Source organism: Pecten maximus, chromosome 11 (genome assembly GCF_902652985.1).
Source record: "Pecten maximus chromosome 11, xPecMax1.1, whole genome shotgun sequence".
NCBI lineage: Eukaryota > Metazoa > Mollusca > Bivalvia > Pectinida > Pectinidae > Pecten > Pecten maximus.
Genome location: NC_047025.1, coordinates 1,010,031 through 1,033,544, shown reverse-complemented (window position 1 = coordinate 1,033,544; position 23,514 = coordinate 1,010,031). Strand labels below are relative to the sequence as shown.

Sequence of the window (23,514 nt, the reverse complement as noted above, 5' to 3'; positions counted from 1 at the left end):
GTCCGTGAGAAAAAGATGACAAAGAAAGATAGCAAACATCATAAAAATAAGAGTGTAAGCTTCTTTCATTTATAAATTTTATAAATTAATCTTCCGATCCAATGAAGGAATATGCCACTTTAAAAAATGAACATGCATTTTTAAAAGTAATAAAATATTTCTAAAAAATTCAGAATTGAAATCAACAATATCAAAAAGATGAAGAAAAGCTAAAATCTTTTTGAAGATAAATAATTTAGTGTCCTAATTAAAATTAAAGAAAATAAATAAAAATCTCTACTCCATTTTAGGACAAAATTTAATAAATTAATCACATAGTTAAATATAATAATTCTATGCAAAATGTTTTTAAAATGTTAAAAATCATTTATAAAAATAATTTAAAGTTAGGTAAATTATTTCTATATATATATATATACAACAAGTGTACAATGATACAGTAATATGTACCCTTAAATTTTACAAAAATGGACGATGGTCTTGATTAATGACTTCATAATGCAACTGTTCCAACATTGAATGAAAATTGTCCAATGAATAAATAATATGGCCGTGAAACACAATCATGTCAGTGCTTTTGTAAACAAGCTGCCTTTCAGTTTTATACACCTGCCTTGAACTCTGGTGTTTAAGCAGAGGTACAGTGTTTTGAGATAAATTGTCACAGAAAAACTAAATCAATTGTCAGCTGCTGTCACTGGTACATCGGCGTCCTTTGGTTTTGTAGCATCGATTCGTACACCAAGAAATGTCGGGAATCGTGGACTGCCAGAGTTTGTATACTCCTGGAATTTGTACGTTATTATAGAACCGATCTTTGGTGGCCGTCTGTGATCTTTGTCTGTCAATCTATAGGTGAAAACAAAAGAAATGATAATTTTGAATATTTTTAACAAAAACTATTGTTTGATAAAATTTTCATCGTCGGAAACAGTGAGCGTAGCATATAGTGCAATCAACTGTGGGCTTCCGACGATATACAATTATAAATACTTTCATATCTTAAAAATAAATTGTTCTCTTATCTCAATGATTCTCTTCTGCAATATAGTTTTATGGAAAATTGTGTCTTAATACTGAAACCATTAAATATCAAATTGTTTCAAATTTTAAAATGAGTCTCAGTGCAGAACATAGGGACTTGGTACAAAAAGTTATATATATGCATTACTCATATATAATAAATATGGGTGGGAAATTCATGCCAAGTCCCTGATATAAAGAGTTAATAAACATAAGAATCATTTTTTAATGTTATAAATACGAGTTCAAATCTAATAACGTATAATTACATACCCAGACCCCACTGAGAATATCTTGCCACACTCCATCTTACATCGCAAGGCTCCCACGGCTCCAGTGAAACGACCTTTACCAGGGTCGTAACCAATGACAATGGCCTGCAAAGACAAATATAGAACACCTTCATTTTTCTTGCTTGTATATACAATGTATGTTATACAGCTCTTTAGAAAATAAAACTTGCATAAAATTACGTCCCCTCTCTCCCAGTAATGTAATTAACCGATTTTCTCTCCCTTTGGCCTACCAGCATCAAAAATTCTACATTCAATATAACCGGCTAAACATGCTCATATAATCTTCCATTATTTCATTTTTGAAATAGTAAGTTCTGCTTGTAATTTACAAATTTTCTCTGCACTCATGCCATGGCAAAATTCAAATGTTCATGGTTATGGCCATTTCATTGATTTTAGACAAAAGAACGAAACTAACTAAATGCTACACCATTCCCTTGGATATTACAAAAAATTAACAGCCATACCAAAATCATTTTTTCTGAACAAACAACTGACTTTAACCTTGCTGACTCATCATAACCAATGTTGTTTACTCACCTCAGCATCATAAAACTTCTTTAACTTCAGGAGCGTTTTGGACCTCCTTCGTTCATATTTAGATTTTGGTTCTCTGATCATAAGCCCCTCTCCACCAAGAGCGATGATTTTTTTCAGGTCCTCGTCCAATTGTTGTTTACTTGTACATTTGGTCTGCTTCACAAGCTCTGCATACTGAGGTCTGTAGCAACAAAGTGAACCATTCAAAATTAAACATTTCATAATACCTGCAGAATCACTATTTATAATAATGCTTAATAACTAAAAATAACTCAATTCAAACAACTTATATATTGTGAAGATACACAACTACAATGACTTCCAGGGCCAATTATCATCTCATCTACAATGTGATATTAGCAGTTTACAATGTTGAACTACAAATATCAAGATGCCCATTAGGGGCCTCTGTATTGCTCAACTCGATATTTCAGTGATCATCTGAAAAGCGCTAGTAGTGTTTAAAGGAATCGCCTCTATTACCCCAAGCTCCTGGTCGAGCAGAGTCACCATTTATGCAAAATTTGTTCCCCTTACCCAAGGTGGCCTCTGGGGAAATTTGGTCAAAATCCATTTAGTCTTTTATGAAAAGAAGTAATTTAAAGATACCTTCATATTCCCTATTGGGCCCCACCCCTTCTGTCCTTAAGAGGGAGCAGAGTTACCATTTACTTCAAATTATGAAGTAGAATATATAATACTCACTTGTTTTCATCAAAAAACTCTTTGAGGGCTTCTTGACGCTTTTCAAAAGTCTCCTTCTCCATATGAGGAGCATCAAACACCTACAAAATAAACAGAATATCACCATATATAGCTTTGGCTTGTATAAAGACACACACAATCTTGTACATGTGTCTTTTTGGTAAAATACTATATTCACGACTTTGTTCGGAAGATCATTTCTTTAGCTATATTGTACATATTATAAGCCCCTGTCTACAAATAATTCCCTGTCCAAAAATAAGCCCCCGTCCACAAATAAGGCCATGTCCACAAATAAGCCCTAATTTTAAAAAAAATGGCAATCTATAATTAGGAAGCTAAATTGGTTCACAGATAAGCTCTCTCCAAGCTTTTACAGTGGTTTGCAAATAACCCATCTCCAAGCTTTTAATCGTAGAATAAGTAGGAGATAAAATTACCTTCATTGTAGAAGGAATAGGAGCAATTAACTCACTTCCTGTCTGAAAGTTGCTTAGAAGAAAATTTTGAATTTCTTAAAACACATTAATATCAGTATAGACTTCTTTGAAGCTTTGACTCACAGAGTATATAAGCTTTTTCCAGTTGTCACACTCGGGGGTCTTCACAATACTGACAGTTGACTGAAACTTCTTTCTTCCTCCAAACAACTCGCCATCTAGATGCATGTCTTTTGGCAGATCCTTGAAAATGAAAATTGACATTATAGAAATAATGTGAAATAAAAATCGTTAAATTTGCATAAGAGTTAATTGCAATTTTGGAGACCTACGGTATTGATTCTTGTAATACAATAACAATAATAAACATAAATATTTTCATCCAAAATCGATCCACGTTATTAGACAATCATTACGGACCAAATCTAAGATGGCGACATACATTTTCGGCTTATTGCATAAATCGGTTAATCAGGTAAAAAGCCCCCGCAAATAGGCAACCCAATTAAGTGGAATGCACTGTATATCATCATTAGGATTATATTCTCTGACTTAACATATTTTTGTAATTTCTTCATATTTATGAAAACATAGATGTTTTAATCTTAGGTAAATATAGTAACACCTATATACTTACTTTTGTAAACCACTTTGGTGCGTAGAAAGGATTTCCTAGTCTGGAGTAGAAACACCTGTAAAAAAAACAATTAATTGGATAATTTAATATTTTCTCCATTTTATATTTAATTTACTGAAACATGACACAATAAGCCCATGCATGAAAATAAGTTTTCCTAACTGATTCAGCGAACGTATTGTTTAATTCCGAGCAACTTTGCTTCATATTGCCATAACAATTCAAAATGTTTCTCAGTGAAGAAGTACAAAATTTAACTCGATACTCAGAAAAACATGTTATTTTCTTATTTGCAATAAACCAATAACAAATTCAATATTGATGGCATCATGCCTATTTGTATTGCGATAACTGGAGCAAATAGTGTATGATCCTTTCCCCTTTCAATTTTTGTTCCTTTCAAACTAAAATTACTTCAAAATGGCTTCTTCTTTATATTGGATATTGGGTCACATAAACACAGGAACATTCCACAATATGAATTTATCATTTAACAATAAATTTGACTTACTTTCCATTCCAGAATGCTCGAACACCGTCTAATTTTTCGCTCACCCACCAGCCAATTGGGTTCGGAGATCTTCAATAGAAAAAGGGTGTCTATGTTAATCATCCAAGAAAAACTCCTCAAAATATAAAAGCTGGTTTTCATATAAAATCTAACCATTTTAAGAAAAAACAAACAATTAATCTAACCAAGATTTTTCTTTATCAATGCACAGGAAAAGGAAATATGAGGAGCTAGGATACTAGACAGGTTTTACTGTGAAGAATGAACAGGTGGTCTTATGAGACAGGTTTTATTGTTAAGAAAGAAGAGGTGGTCTTATAGGACAGGTTTTATTGTAAAGAAAGAAGTGGTGGCCTTATTAGACAAGTTGTATTGTGCAGAATGAACAGGTGGTCTTATAAGACAGGTTTTATTAAAAAGAAAGAAGTGTTGGTCTTATAAGACAGGTTCAACTGTACAGACTAAAATGATGGTCCCTAAAGACAGGTTCTAATAATTAACAGACATAAGTGGTGGTCTCCACAGAGAGGTTCTACTGGGCATACGGATGTAACATATTACAATTTAGATATGTTCTGCTATTCAATTGGTAAAATTGCACTGTCACATTGGGACTTACTTTTCATCATACTTGTGAGCCAGTAACAAACTAACAGAAAGATGGCTGAAGTGTTGTGTAGGTTCTGGCGCCTTCCTCTTTGCCACGGGGAGCTGACCGATTCTTGCCTTTTCATAAACGTCTCCCAAGTGTTCCCTTAGATGTTTACACGTCCGTTTGTTGGTAGCATTTTTCTGTGTTTTCCAACCAATACAACTGAAAAATACAAAGGCAGGTTATAACCCATATGTTTGCAGTATACTGCAGATAAATACATTTTAATGGTTATCTTATTTTTGTGAATTTTGCATTGAAAGTCTATATATAAATGCGAAGTCATTATTGTGCTTATCAGTTTAATTCAGAAATACAAGAAGATTTTAGTCCAAAATAAATACATATTCAGCATATTTTTGTGATTTATTTCCTCCGTGAAAATAGCGAACAATATACATCCCCTTAAAAATGACAAATTTTATAGTAAATAAGATCAACGTACGTGCAGGTGAAGTCACTGCCAAGTCTTTTCAGTTTAAAACCTCCCTCCACACTCACAATATCCCCATCCTCCAACTTCCTGGTAGGTTTTGGTCGTGCACTTAACCTTTGCTTCGGATGTCGATAATCTTTCAAGTGTTTTGGATCTTTTCTGTAACATTTTATCCAATATTCACACTTTGGTTTGCTGGTGTCTTCATCACTTGAGTTACCTCCCCTTGATGGGCCTGGCTTTTCATCGTCTTCTGAGGTTTTAGCTTTTTTAGAGTTCACTTTTTTTAGAGTTGTTTTAGGCGTAACGTCCGTATCATCTTCGCCATCACTCTGACTCATATCGTGTGTTTTTCTTCGCCTCAGAGGGACAGGCTTGGACGTAGAATCTTCTACATCCATATCTTCCTCATCTGTGTAAAAAATCAACAAACATGCCAAAAAAATTATCTTTAAGTACCATATATTTTCTATAAATTACAATGTTTCATTTATTAATTACAATTAATAATCAATTAATATGTATTGTTTTCCAAGTACAACACCTTCAGTAGCTACCTTAATTCATTAATTAATGTGAAAAATACCTGGATGTCATTGTTGCAGCATAACATTTTGATGTGTGTTTATTTTGTACATTTGATATTTTAAAAATGAAAATGAATGCCATTTCATATTTTTAGCAGACCAACCAGACAAAAGACCCCATACAATGTACAGGTGTAGTATGATTCAGCTATACACTTGAGATTTGTCTGATTAAAACAATCTTTAAGTATATCCTGTATAAATGGAATAAAGTGAAACTTACCATCCTCTTCAACTTTATCTCCAGGGTGGACAAAGTTTTTCTTGTGAGTAGGGTCCTTTCTGTAACACTTTTCCCAGAAGTTACATTTTTCTTTGCCCATGTTGACGTCACAGTATGCTCAGATACCTACAAATTACATACAATCATAAATATATTATACCTAGGCAGATTTTACATGTACACAGCAAAACATGCCACAGAAAACTCATGATACATATATATATTTGTCCAGTGTGGTAAAACATAACCTGATGCTGGCATATATAACCCAGTGTGTCACAAGCTAGACAACTGTACAACTTAAATTGATTATATATTAATATCAATAGCTGTAGTCGGTCTTCTGATAAGCCTATTTGCTACTTGACCACCAGTTGAATTCTATCTATAAATTCCATATTTTCCATCACACATTCCTAATTGGGAAATTCCTCACTGCTAGTTAGATTGTGCATAACATTAGTGTTATTGCATTTATTGGTCAATTTACTGATATTCTAACCTGCCTGTCAATATATACATATTTGAGTCCCTCTGACAGGACTATGTACTGTGTATTGATGTCTTACATTTATTTCAATCTTTCCTATAGCTGTAGTATAGACTGAATCATATATTAATGACATATTGACAATGTTAGGGAGATTACTCTTGAATGAGTTAATTGATGATGAGTTGACCAGCGCTGATGCATGGTAGACTGTGTTTTCAATCATCAAAATCATTATAGTTATTTATAGTTAGTTATATATATCTCTCTGCCCAAACGTTTTCGATCAAGTTGAAGATTGTGCTCAGACAATTTACATGGATACATGTACCCTAAATCTAATAATATTGCTTTAGACTGTAGTGTATGTCGGTGGTCATGTGATCATAAGGAAGTGACTGTTAATTAGGACACAGAGTCTTCACCTGTTTAGTGCTGTGCACATTCCATGTCAATTTAAAACAAGTCAGTGCTCCCCTACATCTTCTGTTATAAATAAACAAGTCATGATTTAATCGTCTTTGTTTCAAGTCTTGCTACTACTACGGCGACTTACTGTATTCGTGTTGTCAGGTTCGTTGTTGATCTAGTGATCTACCTGGACTGGCAATCCGGCTGGTTTATATACGATTCAGTCCGTACGTGTTCATACTTGCTGTCAGTTTGGTTCACAAACCTGCCACGCCCCCCAAGTTTCGGTTTCCGTGTGTGATATACAGTAAAATAAGAGGAGTTACGAACGGTAACGGCGATCTCATTTCTATTTTTACCTCGACATGAATATACATGTTGTGTACGTCATACAATGTATGTAAATATATGGCAAGCCAAAGTGGAAAAAAATCCCTATTTATAGATATACATAATCCATTTCCTTTGAAAATGTATTCATTTGTGGATATCCATAAATAGCTATTTCATTTTTATTAATTCAAAGTTCGTAATGAACTATAATTCATCAACTCCTATACATTGTATTCATTAATGTATTATAGCTCTCTTTGAAAAATGAATTTGTTACATCATCATACCTTTCATAATCATAATCATCACACTCACGTATCATCATCATCATCATCTTTGAACAATTTAAGTCAATTTCTCTATACATATTTACGCTTACATAATGTACATATACATGTATGTCTAATTATATAACAGCTACAAATGAGAGAAAAATAACTGAATAACAATATAACGCACCCAGATGTTGACCTCTATGGTAATTATTCGGTATACATATGTTGTATTAATTATTCCAGAGATTTAGGACTTCTCTCCATTGTTCAAGATTCAAGATTCAAGTTTTTTATTACTCTCTGACACACTTGAGAGTGTGTAACAAGAGGTCAAACAACTGTACAGCAATGTTACAATTATAACATGACAATGTGAGCAGATCATATGTATGGACATAATTGTTTGTTTCTTACTTTTCCATATAATGAATTGTGAAAATCTGGGAAATATGAATGTAGTAGAATATTAATTGATAATAATAACTGGTTCATGATGTGACTGACATTCGTATGGTCTTCTGCGAGGTCTTCTGCAATATGTAAACTCTTTGATAGAGTTTGGCCCGTGGTTTAGCTTTGAAATTATCCCTTTTTGGCATTAGTGGACATTTATTGAAATATGGTTTAAACAGTACTAATTTTCAACTCTACACAGAGAGCTGTTTTAAATGGTACACTGTCAAATTGGCGAAATATATCAGTCGGTGTTCCACAAGGATCTTCAATTAAAGTTTTCTCTCGATCGACAATCGTTTAAAACTCATGATACCATTTTTTTTCTCTGAGTCTGATACGAAAGGTTTTCATATTCAATTCAATTCTATTTTGATCTATGTAAATATTGAAGATGCTAATTAAATTGAAGTAAGCGGGTTGATATAAGCCTAAAGCTTGTTTCTATATCCGGTTTATGTCCAAATCCAATTTGATCCTTAAATATGGTATTTACTGAAACTCGTATAAACAAATTAGCAGAGACTATATAATAGCATTTTTTCTTCTTCTTCAAAATGTAAAGAGATCCTGATATTTGCATTGAGCAATAAAACAATAACAAACACCAACACATTATGATAAATTAATATTTAATACATGTTATCACAGATATTCATGTTTATATACAATGAAGTCACTCTGTCTTGTTTATTAAATAACAGAGAAATGTTTTCAATGTCAATGTCATTCATTGGAGTGCAGCTGACGGCTACAAGTATAACGACTTCCTGGGCGTAAAAAATACGCCCTGGACACTCCGATTGCACGGTGCACTCCAACTTCAGCGGTCCATTTTCATAGTATGCACTGGTCCGATCGATACATATACTATGTATGTCCATGAGCAAACTACACGGTTTCTGGGGAACAAGGTACCAGTCCACTTTTAATTGACATTTCCCGGATTTTGCCCGACTCGAACCACTGACACAGACACTGATACTACATGTAACTCCGAACTTGGAGAGATGCCGAACCCACATTTACATTTAATGTATACTTATGTATTACATACATATGTATCACACGTGCACACATAAACACCAGCATATATGGATTGTGATTTTGTGTCAAGTCCCTGTGCTAAAATGCATGAACACAGTGTTTGCGAACATCAAAACCTGTATATGAAAATAATTTGATTATAATCAAGATCTGCTGAGTTTATACCTTGAGCTATAGCACTGATCACATATTCAAATATATGTGGAAGTAAATACTATCCAAGAATAATTCCTTACATTCCAAACAAAATTAAAAAATAAACAAAAACGCTTTCACCGCTGGTTACTAGTATAACTGACATATTGATATATACACGGTTACTGAAATAGACAGCTTCTATCTTTTTATATAACAGTGAAAAATTATGTCATTTATTCACTTCGCAGTTCTTACATTGAAGAGTCGTGAAACTGATAATAAAGAGAGTCAGTCTGTAAAATGAAAAAAATAAATAAATGAAAAATCTCCAAAAAAAAACCAAAAAAAATCTAAACTTCATTTTTTATGACAAAGCGAGTAATCCTCTATATATTATCTCGTGCTTTGAAATTATTGTATATTGTTAATGTGCCACTCGAATGTAATTTCATAAGAGTTTAAGGAATGAATTATGTCAAAATGAAACGTACCCAGCTGGTTATGGATTTTGATTTGCCAGTGATCAATTACACAGAAAACACACACACACACACACACACACAACAAACACACACACACAAATATATGTCCCTGTACACCTCACTACGTGTACGTGGCGCCAAATTTAAAGGCCAAGTCCATCTCAGGCGCACCATCTGCACGTGCAAATACACACCATAAAAAAGTTGAGAGAAAATAATTGGGGGTTTTCACAGACGCAAGGTTACAGTCTTCCAACCCTACATATACTCATTCTATGAATGGTTTCCTATCATTCATATCATCAAATTTCAGGAAATGTAAATTATAAACAGACAATTAAGGTGCATTTTTTGCGCACTTTATGATAACTATTGTCTTCACAGTTGTAACAATGCGCGACACACGGGGACCGATATCACTTGTTTGCGTATGAATTCATTCCAACGTGACCATATTGACCAGTGAAAATGTTGCTTACAAACTGCCCCTATGTAACCAGTGTTTTCACTGGGTGCCTGTCAATCGGATTGAAATTTGTTCAGCGTTTTGAAGTTTAGCGTCACTTTTGCACGAGACTTGCTGTTCAGAAGACGTGGTCTGATCCAGTGCTGGGTGTGAGTATTTTGTTGAGTAGAAGCCATTGTAGATTTTGAATTTCTTTCAGCAACATATTTTCATTTTCAGGGTCAAACATTTTATCATATTAGTGTAAATCTATAACGAATGTTTTTCATGTTCTCCTGTTTACTAAGAACTTTTTATGAATGTTTTTCCTGTATACTAACTACTAACACATTGAATGTTTTATTACAGGTGGGAGGGGGTTGGTGGTGGGCAGGGGGTTCTTGTATACTAAGAACTTGAATGTTTTATTACTGGTGGGAGGGGGGTTCCTATATTCTAAGCAATTTAATGTTTTATAACTCGTGTGTGTGTGTGTGTGTGGTGTGGGTGTGGGGGGGGGGGGGGGGGGGGGGGGGGGGGGGGGGTCCTGTATACTAAGAACTTTAATGTTTTATTAATGGTGGGAGGGGGGTTCCTGTATAGAATGAACATTAATATTTTATTATTCGTGTGTAGGAAAGGGGGGGGGGGGGGGGGGGAGAGGGGTCCTGTATACTAAGAACTTATGTTTTTTACTGGTGGGAGGGGGTTCCTGTATAGTATGAACATTAATATTTTATTACTCGTGGGGAGGAGGCCCTGTATACTAACAACTTCAATGTTTTATTACTGGTGGGAGGGGGGTTCCTGTATAGTATGAACTTTAATGTTTTATTACTCGTTGGGGGGGGGGGGGGGGGTTGAGGGTGTTCCTGTATACTAAAAACTAGAATGTTGTATTACCGGTGGGAGGTGAGGGGGGGGGGGGGGGGGGTCCTGTATAGTAAGAACTTGAATGTTTAATCACTGGTGGGGGGGGGGGGGGGGGGGGGGGTTCTGTATAGTAAGAAATTTAGTGTTTTATTACTCGTGGGGAGGAGGCCCTGTATAATAACAACTTCAATGTTTTATTACTGGTGGGGGGTGGGGGGTGGGGTGGCTCCTGTATAGTAAGAACTTTAATGTTTTATTACTCGTTGGGGGGGGGGGGGGGGGGGGTTGAGGGTGTTCCTGTATACTAACAACTAGAATGTTTTATTCCTGCTCCAGGGGGGGGGGGGGGGGAAGGAGGGGTCCTGTACACTAAGAACTGGAATGTTTTATTGCTGGTGGGGGGTAAGGGTGTTCCTGTATACTAAAAACTACAATGTTGTATTACCGGTGGGAGGGGGGGGTCCTGTATAGTAAGAACTTGAATGTTTATTACTCATAGCGGGGGGGGGGGGGGAGGGGAGAGGTCCTGTATACTAACAAAACAACTTTAATGTTTTATTACTGGTTTGGGCGGGGGGGTGGTCCTGTATAGTATGAACTTTAATGTTTTATTACTGGTGGGAGGGGGGTTCCTGTATAGTATGAACTTTAATGTTTTATTACTCGTTGGGGGGGGGGGGGGGTTGGGGGTGTTCCTGTATACTAAAAACTAGAATGTTGTATTACCGGTGGGAGGTGAGGGGGGGGGGGTCCTGTATAGTAAGAACTTGAATGTTTATTCACTGGTTGGGGGGGGGGTGTTCTGTATAGTAAGAAATTTAGTGTTTTATTACTCGTGGGGAGGAGGCCCTGTATAATAACAACTTCAATGTTTTATTACTGGTGGGGGGTGGGGGGTGGGGTGGCTCCTGTATAGTAAGAACTTTAATGTTTTATTACTCGTTGGGGGGGGGGGGGGTTGAGGGTGTTCCTGTATACTAACAACTAGAATGTTTTATTACTGCTCCAGAGGGGGGGGGGGGGAAGGAGGGGTCCTGTACACTAAGAACTGGAATGTTTTATTGCTGGTGGGGGGTAAGGGTGTTCCTGTATACTAAAAACTACAATGTTGTATTACCGGTGGGAGGGGGGGGGGTCCTGTATAGTAAGAACTTGAATGTTTTATTACTCATAGCGGGGGGGGGGGGGGGGGGGGGGGAGGGGGGAGGTCCTGTATACTAACAAAACAACTTTAATGTTTTATTACTGGTTTGGGCGGGGGGGTGGTCATGTATACTAAGAACTTGAATGTTTAATCACTCGTGGGGGGGTGGGGGGGGGGGGGGGTGTTCTGTATAGTAAGAAATTTAGTGTTTTATTACTGGTTCGGAGGAGGTCCTGTATACTAACAACTTGAATGCTTTATTACTGGAGGGGGGGGGGGGTGGGGGTGGGGGTCCTGTATAGTAAGAACTTGAATGTTTTATTACTCGTTCAGGGGGGGGGTTGAGGGTGTTACTGTATACTAACAACTAGAATGTTTTATTACTGCTCCGGGGGGGGGGGGGGGGAGGGGGTCCTGTACACTAAGAACTGGAATGTTTTATTGCTGGTGGGGGGGTGAGGGTGGGTTTTCCTGTATACTAAAAACTAGAATGTTGTATTACTGGTGGGAGGGGGGGGGGGGGGGTCCTGTATAGTAAGAACTTGAATGTTTTATTACTCATAGCGGGGGGGGGGGGAGGTCCTGTATACTAACAAAACAACTTTTAATGTTCTATTATTGGTTGGGAGGGGGGGGTCCTTTTTACTCAGAACTTTAATGTTTTATTACTGGTGGGGGGGGGGCGGTGAGGGGTGTTCCTGTATACTAACAACTAGAATGTTTTATTACTGCTCGGGGGGGGGGGGGGGTCCTGTATACTAAGAACTTTAATGTTTTATTAATGGTGGGAGGGGGGTTCCTGTATAGTATGAACATTAATATTTTATTATTCGTGTGTAGGAAAGGGGGGGGGGGGGAGAGGGGTCCTGTATACTAAGAACTTATGTTTTTTACTGGTGGGAGGGGGGTTCCTGTATAGTATGAACATTAATATTTTATTACTCGTGGGGAGGAGGCCCTGTATACTAACAACTTCAATGTTTTATTACTGGTGGGGGGTGGGGTGGCTCCTGTATAGTAAGAACTTTAATGTTTTATTACTCGTTGGGGGGGGGGGGGGGGGGGTTGAGGGTGTTCCTGTATACTAACAACTAGAATGTTTTATTACTGCTCCGGGGGGGGGGGGGGGGGGGGAGAGGAGGGGTCCTGTACACTAAGAACTGGAATGTTTTATTGCTGGTGGGGGGTAAGGGTGTTCCTGTATACTAAAAACTAGAATGTTGTATTACCGGTAGGAGGGGGGGGGGGGGGGGTCCTGCATAGTAAGAACTTGAATGTTTTGTTTTATTACAGGTAGAGGGGAGGGGGGGGGGGAGGTCCTGTATACTAACAACTTTAATGTTCTATTATTGGTTGGGAGGGGGGTCCTTTTTACTTTGAACTTTAATGTTTTATTACTGGTTTGGGCGGGGGGGTGGTCATGTATACTAAGAACTTGAATGTTTTATTACTGGTGGGGGTAGGGGGTTCTTTAAACTAAGACCTTGAATGTTTTATTACTGTTGGGGGTGAGGGTGTTCCTGTATACTAAAAACTAGAATGTTTTATTACTGGTGGGATGGGGGGGGGGGGGGGGGTCCTGTATACTAAGAACTTTAATGTTTTATCACTCGTGGGGGGTGGGGGGGGGGGGGTCCAGTATAGTAAGAAATTTAGTGTTTTATTACTGGGGGGGGGGGGGGGTAGTCCTGTATACTAAGAACTTTAATGTTTTATTACTGGTGGGAGGTGGAGGAGGGATTCCTGTATAGTATGAACTTTAATGTTTTATTACTCGTTGGGGGGGGGGGGGGGTTGAGGGTGTTCCTGTATACTAAAAACTAGAATGTTGTATTACCGGTGGGAGGTGAGGGGGGGGGGTCCTGTATAGTAAGAACTTGAATGTTTAATCACTGGTGGGGGGGGGGGTGTGTTCTGTATAGTAAGAAATTTAGGGTTTTATTACTGGTTGGGAGGAGGTCCTGTATACTAACAACTTGAATGCTTTATTACTGGAGGGGGGTGGGGGGGGGGGGGTTCTCCTGTATAGTAAGAACTTGAATGTTTTATTACTCGTTAAGGGGGGGGGGGGGTTGAGGGTGTTACTGTATACTAACAACTAGAATGTTTTATTACTGCTCCGGGGGGGGGGGGGGGGAGAGGGGTCCTGTACACTAAGAACTGGAATGTTTTATTGCTGGTGGGGGGTGAGGGTGGGTGTTCCTGTATACTAAAAACTAGAATGTTGTATTACTGGTGGGAGGGGGGGGGGGGGGGTCCTGTATAGTAAGAACTTGAATGTTTTATTACTCATAGCGGGGGGGGGGGGGAGGTCCTGTATACTAACAAAACAACTTTTAATGTTCTATTATTGGTTGGGAGGGGGGGGGGGGGGGTCCTTTTTACTCAGAACTTTAATGTTTTATTACTGCTCGGGGGGGGGGGGTCCTGTATACTAAGAACTTTAATGTTTTATTAATGGTGGGAGGGGGGTTCCTGTATAGTATGAACATTAATATTTTATTATTCGTGTGTAGGGAAGGGGGGGGGGAGAGGGGTCCTGTATACTAAGAACTTGTGTTTTTTACTGGTGGGAGGGGGTTCCTGTATAGTATGAACATTAATATTTTATTACTCGTGGGGAGGAGGCCCTGTATAATAACAACTTCAATGTTTTATTACTGGTGGGGGTCGGGGGGTGGGGTGGCTCCTGTATAGTAAGAACTTTAATGTTTTATTACTCGTTGGGGGGGGGGGGGGGGTTGAGGGTGTTCCTGTATACTAACAACTAGAATGTTTTATTACTGCTCCGGGGGGGGGGGGGGGGGGGGAGGAGGGGTCCTGTACACTAAGAACTGGAATGTTTTATTGCTGGTGGGGGGTAAGGGTGTTCCTGTATACTAAAAACTACAATGTTGTATTACCGGTGGGAGGGGGGGGGGGGGGGTCCTGTATAGTAAGAACTTGAATGTTTTATTACTCATAGCGGGGGGAGGGGGTAGGGGGGAGCTTCCTGTATACTAACAAAACAACTTAATGTTTTATTACTGGTTTGGGCGGGGGGTGGTCATGTATACTAAGAACTTGAATGTTTAATCACTCGTGGGGGGGTGGGGGGGTGGGGGGGTGTGTTCTGTATAGTAAGAAATTTAGTGTTTTATTACTGGTTCGGAGGAGGTCCTGTATACTAACAACTTGAATGCTTTATTACTGGAGGGGGGTGGTGGGGGGGGGGGGGGGGGTCCTGTATAGTAAGAACTTGAATGTTTTATTACTCATAGCGGGGGTGGGGGGGGGGGGGGGGTCCTGTATACTAAGAACTTATGTTTTTTACTGGTGGGAGGGGGTTCCTGTATAGTATGAACATTAATATTTTATTACTCGTGGGGAGGAGGCCCTGTATACTAACAACTTCAATGTTTTATTACTGGTGGGGGGTGGGGGGTGGCTCCTGTATAGTAAGAACTTTAATGTTTTATTACTCGTTGGGGGGGGGGGGGGGGGGGTTCAGGGTGTTCCTGTATACTAACAACTAGAATGTTTTATTACTGCTCCGGGGGTGGGGGGGGGAGGAGGGGTCCTGTACACTAAGAACTGGAATGTTTTATTGCTGGTGGGGGGTAAGGGTGTTCCTGTATACTAACAACTTTAATGTTCTATTATTGGTTGGGAGGGGGGTCCTTTTTTACTCAGAACTTTAATGTTTTATTACTGGTTTGGGCGGGGGGTGGTCATGTATACTAAGAACTTGAGTGTTTTATTACTGGTGGGGGTAGGGGGTTCTTTAAACTAAGACCTTGAATGTTTTATTACTGGTTAGGGTGGGGGTGGGTGTCATGTTTACTAAGAACCTGAATGTTTTAAAACTTGTGTTTGTGTGTGTGTGTGTGTGTGGGGGGGGGGGGGGGTCCTGTATAGAAAGAACTTTAATGTTTTATTACTGTTGGGGGTGAGGGTGTTCCTGTATACTAAAAGACTAGAATGTTTTATCACTCGTGGGGGGGGGGGGGGGGGTCCAGTATAGTAAGAAATTTAGTGTTTTATTACTGGGGGGGGGGGGGTGGGGTTTAGTCTGTATTCTAAGAACTTTAATGTTTTATTACTGGTGAGAGGGGGGTTCCTGTATAGTATGAACTTTAATGTTTTATTACTGGTTGGGAGGAGGTCCTGTATACTAACAACTTGAATGCTTTATTACTGGAGGGGGGTGGGGGGGGGGGGTCCTGTATAGTAAGAACTTGAATGTTTTATTACTCATAGCGGGGGGGGGGGGGGAGGTCCTGTATACTAACAAAACAACTTTAATGTTCTATTATTGGTTGGGAGGGGGGTCCTTTTTACTCAGAACTTTAATGTTTTATTACTGGTTTGGGCGGGGGGTGGTCATGTATACTAAGAACTTGAATGTTTTATTACTGGTGGGGGTAGGGGGTTCTTTAAACTAAGACCTTGAATGTTTTATTACTGGTGAGGGTGGGGGTGGGTGTCATGTTTACTAAGAACCTGAATGTTTTAATACGTGTGTGTGTTTGGGGGGGGGGGGGGGGGTGGTCCTGTATACTAAGAACTTATGTTTTTTACTGGTGGAAGGGGGTTCCAGTATAGTATTAACTTATAAACTTTAATGTTTTATTACTCGTTGGGGGGGGGGGGGGGGGGTTGAGGGTGTTCCTGTATACTAACAACTAGAATGTTTTATTACTGCTCGGGGGGGGGGGGGGGAGGGGTCCTGTACACTAAGAACTGGAATGTTTTATTGCTGGTGGGGGGTGAGGGTGTTCCTGTATACTAAAAACTAGAATGTTGTATTACCGGTGGGAGGGGGGGGGGGGGTCCTGTATAGTAAGAACTGAATGTTTTATTACTCATAGCGGGGGGGGTGGGGGGGGGGGGAGGGGGGAGGTCCTGTATACTAACAAAACAACTTTAATGTTTTATTACTGGTTTGGGGGGGGGTGGTCATGTATACTAAGAACTTGAATGTTTTATTACTGGTGGGGGTAGGGGGTTCTTTAAACTAAGACCTTGAATGTTTTATTACTGGTGAGGGTGGGGGGGGTGTCATGTTTACTAAGAACCTGAATGTTTTAATACTTGTGGTGTGTGTGTGGGGGGGGGGGGTCATGTATAGAAAGAACTTTAATGTTTTATTACTGTTGGGGGTGAGGGTGTTCCTGTATACTAAAAACTAGAATGTTTTATCACTCGTGGGGGGGGGGGGGGGGGGGGGGGGGGGTCCAGTATAGTAAGAAATTTAGTGTTTTATTACTGGGGGGGGGGTAGTGGTTTGTAGTCCTGTATACTAAGAACTTTAATGTTTTATTACTGGTGGGAGGAGGGTTCCTGTATAGTATGAACATTAATATTTTATTATTCGTGTGTAGAGGGGGGGGGGGGGGGGGGTGGTCCTGTATACTAAGAACTTGTTTTTTACTGGTGGAAGGGGTTCCTGTATAGTATAATAGTATAAACTTTAATGTTTTATTACTCGTTGGGGGGGGGGGGTTGAGGGTGTTCCTGTATACTAACAACTAGAATGTTTTATTACTGGTGGGATGGGGGGGGGGGGGGGTCTTGTATACTAAGCATTTTAATGTTTTATTACTAGTGGGGGGATGGGGTTTCTATATAGTATGAACTCGTGGGGGGGGGGGGGGGTTTTCCAGTATCAACTTGAATGTTTTATTATCCGTGGGGGTGGGGGTGGGATGTCCTGTATACTAAGAACTTTAATGTTTTATTAATGGTGGGAGGGGGGTTCCTGTATAGTATGAACATTAATATTTTATTATTCGTGTGTAGGGAAGGGGGGGAGGGGGGAGAGGGGTCCTGTATACTAAGAACTTCTGTTTTTTTACTGGTGGGAGGGGGTTCCTGTATAGTATGAACATTAATATTGTATTACTCGTGGGGAGGAGGCCCTGTATACTAACAACTTCAATGTTTTATTACTGGGGTGGCTCCTGTATAGTAAGAACTTTAATGTTTTATTACTCGTTGGGGGGGGGGGGGGGGGGGGGGGGGGGGGGGGTTGAGGGTGTTCCTGTATACTAACAACTAGAATGTTTTATTACTGCTCCGGGGGGGGGGAGGAGGGGTCCTGTACACTAAGAACTGGAATGTTTTATTGCTGATGGGGGGTAAGGGTGTTCCTGTATACTAAAAACTAGAATGTTGTATTACCGGTGGGAGGGGGGGGGGGTCCTGCATAGTAAGAACTTGAATGTTTTATTACACGTAGAGGGGAGGGGGGGGGGGGAGGTCCTGTATACTAACAACTTTAATGTTCTATTATTGGTTGGGAGGGGGGTCCTTTTTACTCAGAACTTTAATGTTTTATTACTGGTTTGGGTGGGGGGTGGTCATGTATACTAAGAACTTGAATGTTTTATTACTGGTGGGGGTAGGGGGTTCTTTAAACTAAGACCTTGAATGTTTTATTACTGGTGAGGTTGGGGGTGGGTGTCTTGTTTACTAAGAACCTGAATGTTTTAATACTTGTGTGTGTGTGTGTGGAGGGGGGGGGAGTCCTGTATAGAAAGAACTTTAATGTTTAATTACTGTTGGGGGTGAGGGTGTTGCTGTATACTAAAAACTAGAATGTTTTATTACTGGTGGGATGGGGGGGGTCCTGTATACTAAGAACTTTAATGTTTTATCACTCGTGGAGGGGGGTCCAGTATAGTAAGACATTTAGTGTTTTATTACTGGGGGGGGGGGGGGGGTAGTCCTGTATACTAAGAACTTTAATGTTTTATTACTGGTGGGAGGGGGGTTCCTGTATAGTATGAACATTAATATTTTATTATTTGTGTGTAGAGGGGGGGGGGGGTGGTCCTGTATACTAAGAACTTATGTTTTTTACTGGTGGAAGGGTTCCTGTATAGTATAAACTTTAATGTTTTATTACTCGTTGGCGGGGGGGGGGGGGGGGGTTGAGGGTGTTCCTGTATGCTAAAAACTAGAATGTTGTATTACCGGTGGGAGGTGAGGGGGGAGGGGGGGTCCTGTATAGTAAGAACTTGAATGTTTTATTACTCGTTAAGTGGGGGGGGGGGGGGGGTTGAGGGTGTTACTGTATACTAACAACTAGAATGTTTTATTACTGCTCCGGGGGGGGGGGGGGAGGGGGGGAGAGGGGTCCTGTACACTAACAAAACAACTTTTAATGTTCTATTATTGGTTGGGAGGGGGGGGGGTCCTTTTTACTCAGAACTTTAATGTTTTATTACTGGTTTGGGGGGGGGGGTGGTCATGTATACTAAGAACTTGAATGTTTGATTACTGGTGGGGGTAGGGGGTTCTTTAAACTAAGACCTTGAATGTTTTATTACTGGTGAGGGTGGGGGTGGGTGTCATGTTTACTAAGAACCTGAATGTTTTAATACGTGTGTGTGTTTGGGGGGGGGGGGGGGGGGGGGGGGTCCTGTATAGAAAGAACTTTAATGTTTTCTTACTGGTGGGGGTGAGGGTGTTCCTGTATACTAAAAACTTTAATGTTTTAATACTGGTGGGATGGGGGGGGGGGGGTCCTGTATACTAAGCACTTTAATGTTTTATTACTAGTGGGGGGATTGGGTTTTATATAGTATGAACTCGTGGGGGGGGGGGGGGGGGGGGGGTGCCAGTATAAACTTGAATGTTTTATTATCCATGGGGTTGGGGGGTGGGGTGTCCTGTATACTAGGAACTTTAATGTTTTATCACTCGTGGGGAGGGGGGTGTTCTGTATAGTAAGAAATTTAGTGTTTTATTACTGGTGGGATGGGGGGGGGTCCTGTATACAAAGAACTTTAATGTTTTATTACTGGTGGGATGGGGGGGGGGGGGGGGGGTCCTGTATACTAAGCACTTTAATGTTTTATTACAGTAGGGGGATGGGGTTCAATATAGTATGAACTCGTGTGGGGGGTTCCAGTATAAACTTGAATGTTTTATTACTCGTGGGGGTGGGGTGTGTGGTGTCCTGTATACTAAGACCTTTAATGTTTTATCACTCGTTGAGGGGGGGGGGGGGGTTGAGGGTGTTCCTGTATACTAACAACTACAATGTTGTATTACCGGTGGGAGGGGGGGGGGGGGGTCCTGTATAGCAAGAACTTGAATGTTTTATTACTCGTAGCGGGGGGAGGGGGGAGGAGGTCCTGTATACTAACAACTTTAATGTTCTATTATTGTTTGGGATGGGGGGGTCCTTTTTATTCAGAACTTGAGTGTTTTATTACTGGTGGGAGGGGGGTTCCTGTATAGTATGAACATTAATATTTTATTATTCGTGTGTAGGGGGGGGGGGGGGGGGGCCTGTATACTAAGAACTTATGTTTTTTACTGGTGGAAGGGGGTTCCAGTATAGTATAAACTTTAATGTTTTATTACTCGTTGGGGGGGGGGGGGGGGGGGGCGGGTGAGGGTGTTCCTGTATAGTAAGAAATTTAGTGTTTTATTACTGGTTGGGAGGAGGTCCTGTATACTAACATCTTGAATGCTTTATTACTGGAGGGGGGTGGGGTCCTGCATAGTAAGAACTTGAATGTTTTATTACTCATAGGGGGGGGGGGGGGAGGTCCTGTATACCAACAAAACAACTTTTAATGTTCTATTATTGGTTGGGAGGGGGGATCATTTTTACTCAGAACTTTAATGTTTTATTACTGGTTTGGGGGGGGGGGGGGGTGGTCATGTATACTAAGAACTTGAATGTTTTATTACTGGTGGGGGTAGGGGTTCTTTAAACTAAGACCTTGAATGTTTTATTACTGGTGAGGGTGGGGGTGGGTGTCATGTTTACTAAGAACCTGAATGTTTTAATACGTGTGTGTGTTTGGGGGGGGGGGGGGTCCTGTATACTAAGAACTTATGTTTTTTACTGGTGGAAGGGGGTTCCAGTATAGTATAAACTTATAAACTTTAATGTTTTATTACTCGTTGGGGGGGGGGGGGGGGGGGGGGGTGAGGGTGTTCCTGTATACTAACAACTAGAATGTTTTATTACTGCTCCGGGGGGAGGGGGGAGGGATCCTCTACACTAAGAACTGGAATGTTTTATTGCTGGTGGGTGGGGGGTGAGGGTGTTCCTGTATACTAAAAACTAGAATGTTGTATTACCGGTGGGAGGGGGGTGGTCCTGTATAGTAAGAACTTGAATGTTTTATTACTCATAGTGGAGTGGGGGGGGGGGGGGGGGGGGGGAGGTCCTGTATACTAACAAAACAACTTTTAATGTTCTATTATTGGTTGGGAGGGGGGATCCTTTTTACTCACAACATTAATGTTTTATTACTGGTTTGGGGGGGGGGGGTTGTCATGTATACTAAGAACTTGAATGTTTTATTACTGGTGGGATGGGGGGGGGGTTGTATACTAAGCATTTTAATGTTTTATTACTAGTGGGGGGATGGGGTTCTATATAGTACGAACTCGTGGGGGGTGGGGGGTTTCCAGTATGAACTTGAATGTTTTATTATCCGTGGGGGTGGGGGTGGGGTGTCCTGTATACTAAGAACTTTAATATATTATCACTCGTGGAGGGGGGGGGGGGTGTTCTGTATAGTAAGAAATTTAGTGTTTTATTACTGGTGGAGGGGGGGGGGGGGGTCCTGTATAGAAAGAACTTTAATGTTTTATTAATGGTGGGATCGGGGGGGGGGGGTGGGGGGTACTATATAGTATGAACTCGTGTGGGGGGTTCCAGTATAAACTTGAATGTTTTATTACCCGTTGGGGGGGGGGGGGGGTTCTGTATAGTAAAAAAATTAGTGTTTTATTACTGGGGGGGGGGGTGTACTAAGAACTTTAATGTTTTATCAATGGTGGAAGGGGGTTCCTGTATAGTAAAACTTTTAATGTTTTATTACTCTTTGGGGGGGGGGGGGTTGAGGGTGTTCCTGCATACTAACAACTAGAATGTTTTATTACTGCTCCGGTGTGAGGGGGGGGGGGGGGGGGTCCTGTATAGTAAGAACTTGAAAGTTTTATTACTGGTGGGGGATGGGGTTCTATATAGTATGAACTTGTGGGGGGGGGGGGTTCCAATATAAACTTGAATGTTTTATTACCCGTGGGGGTGGTGGGTGTCCTGTATACTAAGAACTTTAATGTTTTATTACTGGTGGGAGGGGGGGTTCCTGTATAGTATGAACATTAATATTGTATTATTCGTGTGTAGAGAGGGGGGGGGGGTCCTGTATAGTAAGAACTTATGTTTTTTACTGGTGGGAGGGGGTTCCTGTATAGTATGAACATTAATATTTTATTACTCGTGGGGAGGAGGTCCTGTATACTAACAACTAGAATGTTTTATTACTGCTCCGGGGGGGGGGGGTGTCCTGTACACTAAGAACTGGAAAGTTGTATTGCCGGTGGGAGGGGGGGGGGGGTCCTGTATAGTAAGAACTTCAATGTTTTATTATTGGTGTGTGTGTTGGGGGGGGGGGGGGGGGGTCCTGTATAGTAAGAACTTTAATGTGTTTTTCTGGTGCGGGGGGTCATATATAGTAAGAGCTTGAATGTTTTATTACTGGAGGGGGTCCTGTATACTAAAAACTTATATTTCACTGTATCCATATATTCTGTATATATTTTTTAATTTGACCGTTTTCATTTTTTTTCTCTCCTTAGAATACTAAATTGCAGATCATTGAAAAAGAGGACCTGAACAACAGGAGTGACAATATGAGCGATTGATGGCCTGGTGATGTACTACCTTTAAAACTTAGGTAATGTCTGTTTCTGTTTTTTCGAAGAGTTATGTAAAATCTCAATTATAAAAGAAATAAATTTGCTTGTTTACAGGAACCCCCCCCCCCCCCTCCCCCTCACAGATAACAACAATTAAGCAAAAGCATTAAAATTAAAACAATGAAATAAAATCAACCTATAACTAAACTACAATAAACTGTTGAGATAACACAATAACAATAAATAAATAACATAAAATGAAATAAATAAAAAAAAAAAAAAAATCAAACATAAATAGGTAAATCAATCAATAATTAATATCAATAAGTCATATAAAAGATCAAAATAAAACATGAAGAAAAAAATTAAATGAAAAATAAAAAGATCTGAATAAAAATGAATGCAAATCAATCAATAAAAACCCAATAAATCCAGGTAAAATAAACGGATTAATAAAACGATACTTACAATAATTACAGATGCTAACTCTTCTTACATGCATCAATCAATTGCAGATTCCGGACCAATAGATGACTGCAGCGACAATATGGCCAATCCAATAATTTGGTAAAACGATACTTTCTTTCAGTAATTTCAAATTCTAATGCTTCTTAGATCCATACATTGCAGATCCCGAAAGGACCAGCCGCCCATTGGACTACGACGGAGATATGGCCGACGGATATCCGGTCAGGTATTTCCGGTCAGTCTAGGTAA

At 40.0% G+C, this 23,514-nt stretch overlaps 1 protein-coding gene and 1 long non-coding RNA gene across 2 annotated transcripts; one reads left to right on the top strand and one right to left on the bottom strand.

Moving 5' to 3' along the window:
- Window positions 1-390: 390 nt before the first annotated feature.
- Window positions 391-7,219, bottom strand: LOC117338146 (DNA ligase-like). Its single transcript, XM_033899363.1, has 11 exons — window positions 7,097-7,219; window positions 6,051-6,176; window positions 5,250-5,652; window positions 4,772-4,966; window positions 4,153-4,221; window positions 3,642-3,696; window positions 3,128-3,247; window positions 2,565-2,644; window positions 1,860-2,040; window positions 1,297-1,400; window positions 391-849 (listed from the first exon to the last, which is right to left on the bottom strand). The coding sequence occupies exons 2-11, from the start codon at window positions 6,148-6,150 to the stop codon at window positions 678-680; spliced, it is 1,479 nt and encodes a 492-aa protein (XP_033755254.1). The 5' UTR covers window positions 6,151-6,176; window positions 7,097-7,219; the 3' UTR covers window positions 391-677.
- A 2,992-nt stretch (window positions 7,220-10,211) lies between these two features.
- LOC117338144 lies at window positions 10,212-23,081 on the top strand. Its single transcript, XR_004534972.1, has 2 exons — window positions 10,212-10,294; window positions 22,738-23,081. It is a non-coding gene; the product is annotated as an uncharacterized LOC117338144 (long non-coding RNA).
- Window positions 23,082-23,514: the final 433 nt, after the last annotated feature.

Excerpts from the sequence above, each read along its gene's own strand:
- LOC117338146 (XM_033899363.1), bottom strand. The coding sequence starts at position 6,150 with ATGGGCAAAGAAAAATGTAACTTCTGGGAAAAGTGTTACAGAAAGGAC. Across the intron at positions 3,248-3,641 it reads CACCAAAGTGGTTTACAAAA|GATCTGCCAAAAGACATGCA; the intron begins GTAAGTATATAG and ends TTCATTTTCAAG. Across the intron at positions 2,645-3,127 it reads GGAAAAAGCTTATATACTCT|GTGTTTGATGCTCCTCATAT; the intron begins GTGAGTCAAAGC and ends TTTATTTTGTAG.